This window comes from Populus euphratica, unplaced genomic scaffold (genome assembly GCF_000495115.2).
Source record: "Populus euphratica unplaced genomic scaffold, PopEup_1.0 scaffold200.1, whole genome shotgun sequence".
In the NCBI taxonomy this organism is placed as follows: domain Eukaryota; kingdom Viridiplantae; phylum Streptophyta; class Magnoliopsida; order Malpighiales; family Salicaceae; genus Populus; species Populus euphratica.
In genome coordinates this window covers 213871-227209 of record NW_011500041.1, presented here as the reverse complement: position 1 = coordinate 227209, position 13339 = coordinate 213871, and the positions used below count along the sequence as shown (strand labels likewise).

The following is a 13339-nucleotide window of genomic DNA, read 5'->3' as shown; positions in this document are numbered from 1 at the left end:
CATCTCTTTGTCCTTCCAATTTCAGTTCTTAAATTCATTAATCAATCCTTTCATTTATGTGATAAGCCTGCATTTAAAATGAACATTTACCATAAATTAAAGGTATCTTATATTATTAGATATATTATTATAAAACATGTTTTAGTTAAGGAGTTATTGATACTTCAAGTACAAAATGATGATATAAAATCATGATAAAAATGCACTTTTAAGTACTAATCACCTGCATTTAAGATGAAAATTTATCATAAATTAAAGATATCTTATAGTATCAAACTTGTTATTATAAAACATGTTTTAGTTAAGAAGTTATTGATACTTTAAGTGCAAAATACTGATATAAAACCTTAATAAAAATGCACTTTTAAGTACTAATAAAAAATTAAAGAATTTGTTTTGCAAGTAACACCAACTAACATAATCCAATTTGTTATTAATAAAAATACACTTTTAAATATTAATAAAAAAATCAAAGAATTTGTTTTTGCAAATAACACCAACTAACGTAATCCAGTTTGTTGTTAGTTGTAGAAAAGCTCCAAGATCCATTAAGGTTTTTTTTTTTTTTGAATTTTAGCAATCGATTATCTAATAAATATCAACAAAATTATTAATACCCTTAATTGATTAGTATGATATATACATTTAATAAAATTCATTTAAATGATGAAAATCATGTTAAAAAAATGAAGAACTCGCAATGCAATATAATATCCATTGCAGTGTTTTCTTAATCTATTAAATTAAGTAAAGTAAACAAGTTGACATTGATACACCTTTAAAATTCTCATATAATTTATTTAAATAATTTGAAGTATAATTAAAAGAACTAATAAAGTTATTAAACCTTATTTATATTTTTTTTATAGGTCAATATCCATAAAAAAAAAAAAAACTCTTGAGAACCTTACTTATAGTTTTATTCATAGTTATAAAATCTAAATTTAAAGTTAATTTAATTTGAATTTCAAGTTATGAATTAGATAGATTAAAATAGATCAATCTAAACTTAAGTTTTTTTTAAAAAAAAAAAGAAAAACCTCTAAAGGAATGTCATTTTAGAGGGTTTTTTTTTTAAAAAAAAAGCCCAAAATGACTTGTTTTGGTAAAAGAAATGGGATTTTTTTTTTAACTAATTTGCTCTAAGTTAGGCCTTGAGTTAATTAATTGATATTTTAATTGACTCGTCAGGTGTGTAGGATTTTGTTAAATAATAATCACAGATATAATCAATTGGACTGCATATACAAGTAGTAATTTAGGGGAAAAATAATATTAATAAAAGTTGAACCAAAGACAAGAGTAAAAGAGCCAAAAAGTTTGTAAAGCCACGAATACGCCAATGCATGTGGCTAAGACCTACCCGGTCTTTTTATTGGTAAAGTTATAATTTAGTCCCTTTATTTAATCTAGTTACAAGTTAGTTCTTTATATTGCTGTAACCTATAATTTAACTCCTTGACTCTAATTGACCGTTGCCTTATCAAAACGTTGATTGGTTTTGCTTCAACATAAATTATTTGGTGTTTAAATAAGAATTAAAATCACCAAATGGTGTATTTGGAATGTAGAAAAAATAGCCAACATATGTTTTGACAAGGCAACGGTCAACAATTGTCAAGGATCGAGTAATAAATTAACAAACATGAAGGACTATATTATAATACAATTAGAAAGAAAGGACTAAATTATAATACACTCTTTTTTTTATTCTTTTTGCATTTGGGACGTAGGCCTGAGTAATCAAGATTTCACTGGCCTTCTTTATTATTTTCTAATTTAAAGCCACCGATTAGGACTCTTTATTTTCAGTTTTGTAAATTAAATTAAATTTAATTGATCAGGGCCTCTTCTTCAGTCTACGGTTTCTTTGTTCAACCAGGTCATGCTTTTGAGGTCTTCATTGAAAAATCTAGGACAGACTTATCAAACATGTGTGTTTTGCACGGGCAGTGATCGACAGTTTTATAAGGTATGTTTGAGGTTATTTTCATTTTACTAAGCTTCCTTTTTTGGATACCTTCTGCTTTCTTGGGTTAGTTGGTTTTGATATTCGACTTCCTGCTGGTCTTTTATTTTTTCATTCTTGGGGTGAAGCTCTGGAGGGAGAGAACCCATTTGATAGTTTTGGTGAAGAGGTATAGCTGTAGAAAATATGGGGCTGTTGGATATTTTCATGACTTGTTGCATCAGTAAGTAATATTTATGGTGGGATTTGCTAGCTTTCAATCCGAGCTTAATTTATGGTTCTATGATGATAAGCAGTGATGTTATAGGTACGTAGAAGATATGAGTAGACACAGAGTGTATTAGGAAAAAGATAGACAGTGCCTTGCAGAGGACTCTTGATTGCATTTCTTCCCCAAGCTGGTTCTTGTACATAACTTGTGGCTTTATGTTGACTGATTCAAGGAAACACAGTTTACTGGGATTTGGAAGTAATGAATGGCTTGTATTTTGTTTCAAGTTGTCATCATCAAATGTGTTGTTATTTAATGCATTTGAATGATGAACACAACGAATTTGCACTGTTTTGCTTTTTTTGCTAAAACGCACGCTAACCAGAGGAATAGGAAAGGCTAGAGATGAATATCCTTGAAACTTAGTTGAAAGTTTCTGTTTCGGAAAGCAGGTGATGAGCAGCAGAGTTTTGTCTGGTCATCTCCCTTGTTTTTCCAAGTTTTGTGATTCTCTCTTTCATGTCTCTCCTGTTAATTGGCGACTTCTGAAATTTGTGTTACAAATGCCAAATTGTAAAATTGCCTTTCGGACCTTGTTTTTCCCTCTGGTTCATAGTACAAATATGTATTTTCTTAGGTTTGTCTTTGCCAAGGCATCGTTGCCTTTTCATACTTGAAAATACGTGCTTTCTTGCGATAACCTGCTCAGTTGAATGCTGCTTTCAGCGCCAAAAATTATGCACGGTTACAATCTTTGTTTGTTACTTTATAACTCTGCCCCGGTTGGTTTAGTCCTTTACTTCTGTTTATACATACTTGCATTGTAAAAAACACCTGGATCCTTTTTTTTTCTTCCAGATTTTTTTATGAGAGATTATGTAAACTATTTATATCTAAAATGCTGGAAAATATGAATATTTTGTTTCTAGTTTATGTGATCTTGTTCCTTTCCGATTCAATAAATTATAATCCTTGGCATCCTTGGCAAGTAAGCATTTCCAGCCTTAATACTAACAGGCATAGGGAAGGAAAAGAGAGAAACCATATTTATTATCATTGTTATTGTTGATGAAATATGTGCTTTCTGGCATGACTAGTCCAACTTTTCTGAGTAAAGTTTTACATGATATTTTTGTTTGTTTATGGCAGTGAGCCTGCTGAACTTCTCAAATCAAGATGTTTTCATTGTCTAAGTTTCAAAAGAGACCGGAGAATGGTTCATAAAGGTGATTTGGTTGTTATTGGAATCTCTGTTGGTTTGGCCCTTGGTATCTTGATCGCTTCACTCATATTTTTCGGCATATGGTGGTACAAGAAGCGTTCTAATCTCCGACAGTGCTCAAATGAGCGTATTCTTCCAACTCTTCCAATACGCATGAATGGCTTGGGGACAAGCAATGACTTTAGTGCATCCCTTGCAAGTTCTATTACCATCCAGGGATCAGAACACCCTCAGAAAAGCTCTCCGGTTTCTTCTTGGTGGAATCATCACAGTAAAGATCAGTTTGCTTCTTCATCAGGCATACTTAGATACTCTTACAAGTACGTAAATCTCTAAAAAGCAAGCGAAGTTCTGTTATTGTGCTGCATTAAAATTCAACTTATGATACGTGTATTAACTCTCTTTTTTTCCTGGTTACTTCATTAACTACTGGTTACTTCATTAACTACGTAGAAGTTCATTTCTATATCTATTTCTTAATAAAGAAAAAGAATCCACCCCTCGTACTCTACTGAAAGATATACCTCTTGATAATCCTACACAATTGTCTTTGATTTATATATTGGTTCCTTTTCTATTCAAATCTCCATAGTCAAGAGAGTAGTGCTGTGATAACGGTAACCAACCTCTGGTTTACCGTAGATTTGATTTTGGGTCCCCGCCAACTTTCTTATGGTAAACCCAAGTAGACAATACATGTAGTTGATGTATTGTAAAGCATAAGTTTATGTCCCAATTTGTTGGTTTTTCTTTTCCAGGGATATACAGAAAGCTACACAAAAATTCACAACTGTTTTGGGACAAGGTTCGTTTGGTCCTGTATATAAAGCTGTCATGCCTACTGGAGAAGTATTAGCTGTAAAGGTTCTTGCTTCTAACTCAAAGCAGGGGGAAAAAGAGTTCCAAACAGAGGTACTACATTGCAACACTTGTACTCTAGTATATGCAGAACATATAATTACTGCAAGAGATGCCTTTCTGGCATGATTAAGAAAGCCTTCTCATTCTACACTGACAGATATGATTGTACTGGGCCCTTCTTTTTCTATATACTATAATACAATTTATAAATTTTGAAGGCATTTTCTAAGATAATAATGATCTACAATGCTCTAATGATATTTCATCTTTTCTAGTATTGGCTTGCATTTTTTTAATATAACAAGGAAAAACTGTCAAACAATGATAAAAGAAGATTGATCATCACAGGGAACATTCTGGGCAAACAAGGTCTGTTTGACTATTTGTTCATAAAAGCTACTGAACTCTGTGATGTTCATAGATCAATTACACGAATCCAATGAAAGGTTCCTGTTTCAAAAGATACTCACCCAAAGTTTTGGGAAAATCAGGAACTACATACAGAAAGCCAGGCTTTTGGAGCTTTCATTGCTACCCTTTTTAGCAAATTTTGCATTTATATCTACAAAACTTTGCAAAAACTTCATTTAATGCTATCTGAAGTTCCTAGAAAGCATATTGAGTGTTCATTTTTTAGCCTGGTCCTGCAGATTTCTCTATTAGGAAGGCTGCATCACCGCAATCTTGTGAATTTGTTAGGATATTGTATAGATAAAGGAAGCCACATGTTGATCTATCAGTTCATGAGCAATGGAAGCTTAGCAAACCACCTTTACAGTAAGCTAAAAAGTCCTCGCTTCTTTCATTATTCTTTGTGATGAACCATCTGCTAGTATTTGTGATGAACCATGTGCTGGTATGTAACCACCAATACAAAAAGAGCATTTCTAGATTAAAATTGCAATGAATATTATGGTGTAGGGATGTCATCCGTTTTTTGGTTGTACTGATTTGTGTGGTGGTAATATTACAATCATCTTGAGCATATGCCAACATTGTTGGTTTGCTGCTTGCGAATACTTTTAGGCCAGTTTATTTTATGGAAATTAGTTATTTAAAAATTATTTTCTAAAGTTTTCAATGTTTACTTGCCATCATGAAAAAAAAAATGATTAATAAAAAATGTTTTTCGAAAAATTTAGTTTAATTTACATAAAAATATTTTTGTTTATTTTAAATGGAAAACACTCTCTGAAAATTGTAAAAATATCTTGTTATTTATTAATTATATTAAATTTTATATTTAATTTTTTGATTGCTATATATTTTGTTTTAAATTGTTTTCAATTTCTTTCTTAGAATTTGATTTGTATATCAATCTTGATTTTTATTATTTTGATTGTTATTGTTTTTCTCTTAATTTTTAATTGAAATTTTTTATCTATCATTTTTTTCTATTTTTTTATTGCTATATATTTTATTTGAAATAATTTATGAAATTGAATTTTTTTTTAATTTCATTATCTTTTAATTTTTTTATCTATCAGATTTGTTTTTATTTTTTTATCGCTATTTGTTTTAATTAAAATAATTTATGACATTAAATTATTTTATTTTTAATTTTATTTTTTCAACTTTTTTATTTGTCAAATCTAGTTTTTATTTTAATAAATTTGAAAAAAAATTAAAAAGTTAATTTTCAACTTATTTTTTATGATGCAGTCAAAAACTAAAAATTATTTTTCAATTTATTTGTTATAATATTAACAAATATTAAAAAATAATTTACTTTTAAAAAATATAGTTTCTATATAAACCACTTTTTGACTATTCAATTCCTTGATAATAAACATTCCGACTGTGCATGTTGCCAGATGATGAAGAGCGATTTTTGAGTTGGGAAGAAAGACTTCAAATTGCTCTTGATATTTCGCATGGAATTGAATATCTTCATGAAGGGGTAGGTTGAATACAGAATCTCTTTGTTCTCTCGGTCGAATGCTGGATTTGCTTGTTCCATTAATATTGCCATTATTCTGGCTCAGGCAGTCCCACCTGTTATACATCGTGATTTGAAGTCAGCAAACATATTGCTGGACCAGTCAATGAGAGCTAAAGTAAGCTAGCATGCTCAAATTAACTGATTTATTATGCACAGTATTATTACCTATACATCCCTAGATCCACAAATTTAAAAAAAAAAACCACCATCTTGGGATTTGAAACTTTAATCTCTGCATGCAAAGTGGAGATCTTTAGTTAATTGAATTTTGAGATGTTGGTGATGAGCTTTTGCAGTTAGCATATCGTTGTTTACAGTGATATTTTCTTGAGCACGAATATCTAAAAATATTAGTTACTAGAAAACATAGATCAAGTTTCATGTTGTGTGTTTCTATTATTGACCTCTGCTGCTGCTCTCATGGTAGGTTGCTGATTTTGGACTTTCAAATGAAGAGGTCTTCGATGAGCACAACTCTGGCTTGAAAGGTACTTATGGCTACATAGATCCAGTGTACGTATCCACAAACAAGTTCACCGTGAAGAGTGACATCTACAGTTTTGGTGTTATCATCTTCGAACTTATTACAGCCATCCACCCACATCAAAATCTAATGGAGTATGTTGATCTTGTGAGTCTCGTGCTCTGTTCTAACAAATAGATGACTTTCTTTTAATAACTTACGATTGTCTGAACCCAAAATGTTCTACTTTTGTGGTTTCTATTTTCCCACACCTTCAAGGCTGGTATGAGTCCAGATGGTGTTGATGAAATACTAGACAAGAAGCTGGTTGGAGAATGCGACATTGAAGAAGTGAGGGACCTAGCTGCCATTGCCCACAAGTGCCTGCAAAAATTCCGAAGGAAGCGACCTTCAATAGGAGAAGTTTCACAGGCTATATTGAAGATAAAACAAAGGCTCCTCGATAAGGACATGTCTAAAGAATTTTCACGAGTTCTAAGCAGGATAGAGGATCAACAGGTGGAGTTGAGTAGGATGGCCAGCATAAAAGATGGCGGCTGAATGCGCAGAGTATCCTTTTGATCAAGGGCGTAGGCATGTTAAAGAGGTGGATATGCTATTGCCCAGGTAAAGATTTTATTAATGTCTTTTTATTAGTTTTATGTAAAAGACATTGAATTATCAAAAAATTCTTAAAATTTATATGGAGCTTTTTAATATGATGCTTTAATTTAGATTAAAATTTTAAATTTTTTTGAGAAATTCAGAAATTTGATGAAAAATTATAATTTGATCAGTTTTATGTTATTAGATATAATTTTCAATCCGACAATCAGATTAAGCTGAAATTTTATGAGGGATCTTAAAATATATTGAATAAAATCTAGTTAAAATTTTAGGATGAACAGAGATTGATAGTGCTAAAAAAAAACCACCAAATAAAAATAAAACAACTCATTAAGGGTAAAATGATTATTTGCTATTAAAAAATAAAATAAATTGGCTCTTTCTTTCTTTTATTTATTGCTGATGGGGCAGATGAAGAATAGAAAAATAAAAGGAAAAAAAAGACAAGAAAAAGAGAAAAAAAAGTAAGGGAAAAACATAAAAAAATCAAGTAAAAAAATAAAAAAAGTGAGAATCAAGTGAAGGAAGGAGGAATTGAGAGAGAAAGAAATTAATTATTTTATTTTTCAATTGACATGAGATTATTATTTTAATTCAATTGAAGGATTGTTATAATATCAATTTAGTTTTGATTAAAGATAAATTATATTCTATAAAGCATCAATATATGTAACTTTAATAGTAAATTTATTTTTATTTTTATTTTTATTTTTATTTTATATATTTTTAAATTTATTTTTTAATATTTTAGATAATATATTTGAATTAAAATTTCATTATAAACTTCAAAAATTTATGTACAAAAAATAATAATTAATTTTAAAAAAATTATATATTTATATAATAGTCTAAAACAAGAAAAATTTACTAGTCTCTTCCCGCTCAACTTTAGTCAAGCCATCACGACGTACTACGATTAGTTCTTTCAGAGATGATAATGGGTATGTACACATCATAGGTTTATTCGTATTGAAGGATTTAAATCTCCCGAAAATAATGCAGCAAATAATGATAGAGTAGATATTACAAATAATATCAAGCCAAATTAAGTCGTAAGCACCTCCATCCTCTGTTGATAATGCTGCAGATATGTACACCAAGAATCAAGTTGTTAACTATATATCAAGTAGCAGGAAAGGAGTAACGTAATTTAGAGGAACTTTCAAATTTTATACCATTTCAAATCTCACAAAAATATATCTTCTAAATTGTATTATGACAGTAATGTTTTGTTACCGATATAAAAAACTTAAATAAATAAGTTATTTAGTTATAAAAAAAATCTTTTAAAAACTTTTCAAAATATAAAAAAACAATTAAAACAATCAAACTTAAAATAAATCATTAATTTAATAGATTACTAAGAAATATTTTCAACTATAAATCTTTTATAAACTACTTTGTCAAGATAAATACTTTAATTTATCTTTGAACACAGTAGCTTGACAAAACACCTAGCAAAATATTCTTTTTAAGAATTTTCTTCACACTTAAGTCGTGTGTCAACAAGAATATATACTATAAAACTTTATATAACTCCTTAGCTGGTTGGGTACTCTTATTCCACTGCAAGTGATGCTCTAATATATGCATCTAATTATCATTTCTTATATACATATCTATATGATAAGGATAAGAACATTTGGGAAACATTATCTTCAAGTTTCCTAATTTGTTATGTCCTTAACAGATTACTAACATGTTTTACTAACACTTCTCTTACAGTTATTTTAAGATAACTTGTATTTATCTTCTTTTGATAAAATTTATCTGAACTTTCTAAATAATTTATCCAACCAAACTAGATATTTATAAAAATAATGATGTTATATCATATAAGATAAACTTGACTAATCTTTTATTTAATTTGAATAAACTAATAAACTAAATAAATTCATCTTCATCAACGTAAATAATCTTTCATTAATCAAAGTTAATCATTTCGACATTTACAATATTCCTTTTTAGTTGATCTGTGACAGAATATAATAAGGATGAATCAGTATGCAAGTAATTTAAATAGCTCAATCATAAACATATACTTCATTAAAGTATAAATATAAGCACAACTAAAATAATATTACGTAGTATGGAAATAGTTAATAATATTTATGCAATAATATCCTAATAGTTCCTAACATGTTTCATACAAACATTACATAACATATTCAAAGAATACTTTATGTAGCATGTTGCATCCTAACATTTCATAATATGTTAAAAAACTATAATGCGTCAAATATTGTTATACAACTGCATGCATCAAGTTTAAAGTGCATCAAGTATTCAACATAAAGGTTCCTATGCTACCAAAAAAAATATCCAATTTATTACATACCAGAATAGTCAACATTCAAAATTCATTAGTGATTAAAAATTAATAAACTTTTAGAAAAGAAAAAAAAAGTATGATAATTGCTAGTCTTATTGCTTGCTTCCTCCTCTTTCTACTTTGCATCTCTTTCATGCATCCTTGTCTTCCCCTTTAATTTGGCACCAATCCTAGTCTTCATCGTCACCAACAATAAACTGATGCACTTGTTTGACATCTAAGTCGAGTTGAATAAATCTATCATTAACCTACATAATATCTTGTGGCATGTTTATTAGTAACTTGCCAACTATGTTAATTTTCTATTTCTATTTACGAGTAAAACTATCTAACTTGTTTGATAGTATTTGTAATTTTTCAATTATAAGGAGTAGAGGGTTGGTTTGAGGAGTTTTGGGCTGAAAGGAGTTAGACTCTCAAAGAAGTGATCTTTTTTCACTAACCACAACTTTAAATTTAACAATAGTTATGTTTGAGATTTTTCTAAAAATCTTGATTATTAGCTCACTATTACACAAAGATACTTTGATCATGATTGCTACCCTAGATATTAATTCATTAAAGGGTAGACTCACTTCCTTTTCAGGTAGACTCACTTCCTTTTCAGTTGTAGATTTTTGTATGACATCAATAAAGTGAGTGGCTCGGTTGATAGGAACATTAATAGCAGTAACATACATGAAACGCTCAACGGACCTTTCTGGGCTTTGAATTGATGCAAAAGCAATTTTTTTGTGCAACATTAAAGTATTCAAAGGCATCTTTTATTCCTTTTAATATTAATGTTTTAATATAAGAGTAAGAGAAAATAAAATATAAAATCTAGAAAATATATATTTTCTACTGTCTGTATCTGTGTATCATTTATTCTATTCCTATGAAATACCAGATAAAAAGTAAGGATCTTAGAAGGGAAGGGATATAATGAAATTCATGAAATTCTTCGATTGTGTCTTCCCACAGAAATGATCCTTTTTATTTGACTGATGGAGACAATAAATAATTAGTTATAACAAATTAATATAATTATAAGAAAATAATTATAAGAAATAAAAATATAACAAATACTAAAAACAAATATCATTCTTAAATGTCAACTCAGTATGTCTTTCAATAGGCCAAAGGTTTATTAGCATAATTTTTGCAAACAATTGGTAAAGATGTAGCATAGTGTTTATAGACAGTTTATGTGTTTTAGCAGACCATTTCGGTCCTTTAAAACCAACACGCATATCACTCATACAAGTCTTTAAGGGGGCTTTTATTCCTTTATAAGAAAAGCTAGAATATGTGATTTAAGATAGCTCATATAACTTCCTAATGATAGTAGGAGACAACTTAAGAGTTTAACTTCAAACAGTAAAAGTAATGGAGTGGTCATAAATATTAAAAGGCTCATAATTGACATAAAACTCCCTAACTACTTCAATATATAGAGCAATTTCTCCTTCATTCTATTTAGCTCATTATCTTTTCGTAAAAATGTCTCCTATGAATGCATATATAGGGTAAAAAAAGATCATTTACCAAAACTTCTTTTTCACCTAATATGTTTTTTTTTTTAAAGAAGTTGCTTTTGTAAACCATTTATACACTAAAGGAAATGAAGTGATTAGTTTTTCCAAACTATGTTATATATTTAAAGGAACTAGCCAACGTTTTGTCATCTTCTTTTGTCTTTTGAATCTTAAAGAGCTAGCTAGATTAGAGTCTATTCGGGGAATGAGATCTAATGTTCTTCCTCATTGAAAGAGCTTAAAATAAGGGTTTTTAGGTTTCTTCTTAGTATTTACTTTATAACATCCCTTTAACAAGAAAATTCATTAATCATTTTTAGAAACAATAAATCAAAAGAAGTTTGTGCTACAAAAATAGTGCATGAATTGTTGTAAAGACATTATTTTTAATAATCTTCTCAAGAAATTTCAAATCATGATAGGATATCCTTACCATTTTTGCAGAAAGTTAAATGTAAGATGGAGAAGATAAGCATATGTTTTGTCTCATAAATTTCTTTTCTATTTATCAAAATATGTTAAGGATAAAGAGATTTTCTAGGAAAATTACGAGATAAGTGCCTTAAAACTAGAAACAAAGAGAGCAAGAGAGAGAGATAATAATGATTGTGTGTTTTAATAAACAAAATCATTAATTCAACTCTAAAACAATTATTTTTCTCATGTTCCTACTCACATCAAGCTTTGTGATATGCACTTATAGTCTCTCTTAAGGTGATACGTCAATGTTATGAAAAATATTATCTTTTTAGACTAACCATTCCTCCTTTTGTTTCACAAATTAGTTAGGCCACATCATTTCACATTTTTTTCCTCTTACAAGTGTATCTAATTGTACACTTTGGTAGAGATATAGACCTACATAAAGCAATCTAATTTTCTAACCTAAAAAAACTCATAATTGATAATTTGAAATGAGATATTTACCTCACTACTCAATCTTCATTCATAAACATATATCTTTTTAGTTGACCAAATCAGAATTTGAGTGTATGAGTGAGAAAGACAACAATTCTGCTTTAAAAATTCTTTTTTTCATATTCTTCTCTTTGATCTAAAATACACTAGCAAGGTGTGAGCATATCTTGAAAATCAAACTTTATGTCAAGGCCTAGACATAAAAGATTTTCACTTGTAACATAAGATTTGATGAACTTTATCATTTCTATTATGGAATTACCCATCTATTTCCACGGTGAGCAATTGATTTTTTCTTTAGAAATTGGAGAGTAGAATAAATCCATACTAAAGTGTTCATCCATTTCTATAATGATGTGAACACTTGACTTTTTCTTAAGAATCTATCAAATGAGTGTCTTAACAGTTTGTATACTAGGTTCAACTAGTTTTAGTCAATTCAAGTCATATTACTCCCCCTTAACTCTTAGCATATTTGTATTTAAATCAATTTTACTTTTTCTAGTAGATAGTATGTAAACCCTAGAAAAAATAACTAAATAAATAAAAGTTGCTTTAATTGCAAACTAACTACATGAAAAATAAAAGTGAAGAAATTTTTACGTATGGTTAAATAAAAACAAGAATTCAGAAATTTTTGAATATAAATTTATGAGTGAAATAATTCGAGATATTATAATGAACCTGGTAATGTTGAGGGTTGAATTTAATTTAAGAGAATAATACACTTAAAGGAAATAGGGCTTAAATACAAATAATAAAAATTATAGAGTATAAATACTTTCTTTTTATAAAAAATTTGCAGGAACCATAAAGAAAGAAAATGGGGAGTTTTATATCTATTTTTACAAAATTAAGAGAGAAACACTAAAATTTCAAGAACCCATCTAAGATTAAGGGTTTATAGATAGGATAAACACCTATGAGCAAAAGATTAATAAGAAAAATAAACAAGAAGAAAAGAAAGGAGGGAGTTAAAATTCTTAAACTAGTTTAAGATCAAAATCTTAATTTACACTGGGTAAGGTGTTCTAAATGTGACCTTAAAAATTCATTTCAAATTCAATAATGAATTAATACCCTGATATTGAATTATAAGTTAGAGTTCTTAAATATGAATTGCAGAAAAAGTATGTGTTGTTAAAATTAAGCTAATTCATGTGTGGTATGTAGTTTATTGATTAGTAATTAAAAGTGCATTTTTATCAAGGTTTTATATCATCATTTTGCACTTGAAGTATCAATAACTCCTTAACTAAAACATGTTTTATAATAAT

General features: G+C 28.8%; 1 protein-coding gene across 3 annotated transcripts; it reads left to right on the top strand.

Annotated features, from left to right (window-relative positions):
* The first annotated feature begins 1752 nt into the window (after positions 1–1752).
* Positions 1753–7326, top strand: LOC105107259 (probable leucine-rich repeat receptor-like serine/threonine-protein kinase At5g15730). 3 transcript variants are annotated; one of them, XM_011001121.1, is made up of 9 exons: positions 1753–1972; positions 2098–2192; positions 3330–3722; positions 4161–4314; positions 4914–5040; positions 6078–6163; positions 6249–6320; positions 6633–6836; positions 6948–7326. In XM_011001121.1, the coding sequence occupies exons 1-9, from the start codon at positions 1886–1888 to the stop codon at positions 7227–7229; spliced, it is 1500 nt and encodes a 499-aa protein (XP_010999423.1). In that variant the 5' UTR covers positions 1753–1885; the 3' UTR covers positions 7230–7326. The 3 variants fall into 3 exon arrangements, with proteins under 3 accessions (XP_010999423.1, XP_010999424.1, XP_010999425.1); XM_011001122.1 differs by lacking the exon at positions 6249–6320; XM_011001123.1 differs by lacking the exon at positions 2098–2192 and having other exon boundaries at positions 1883–1972; positions 6948–7324.
* The last annotated feature ends 6013 nt before the right edge of the window (positions 7327–13339 follow it).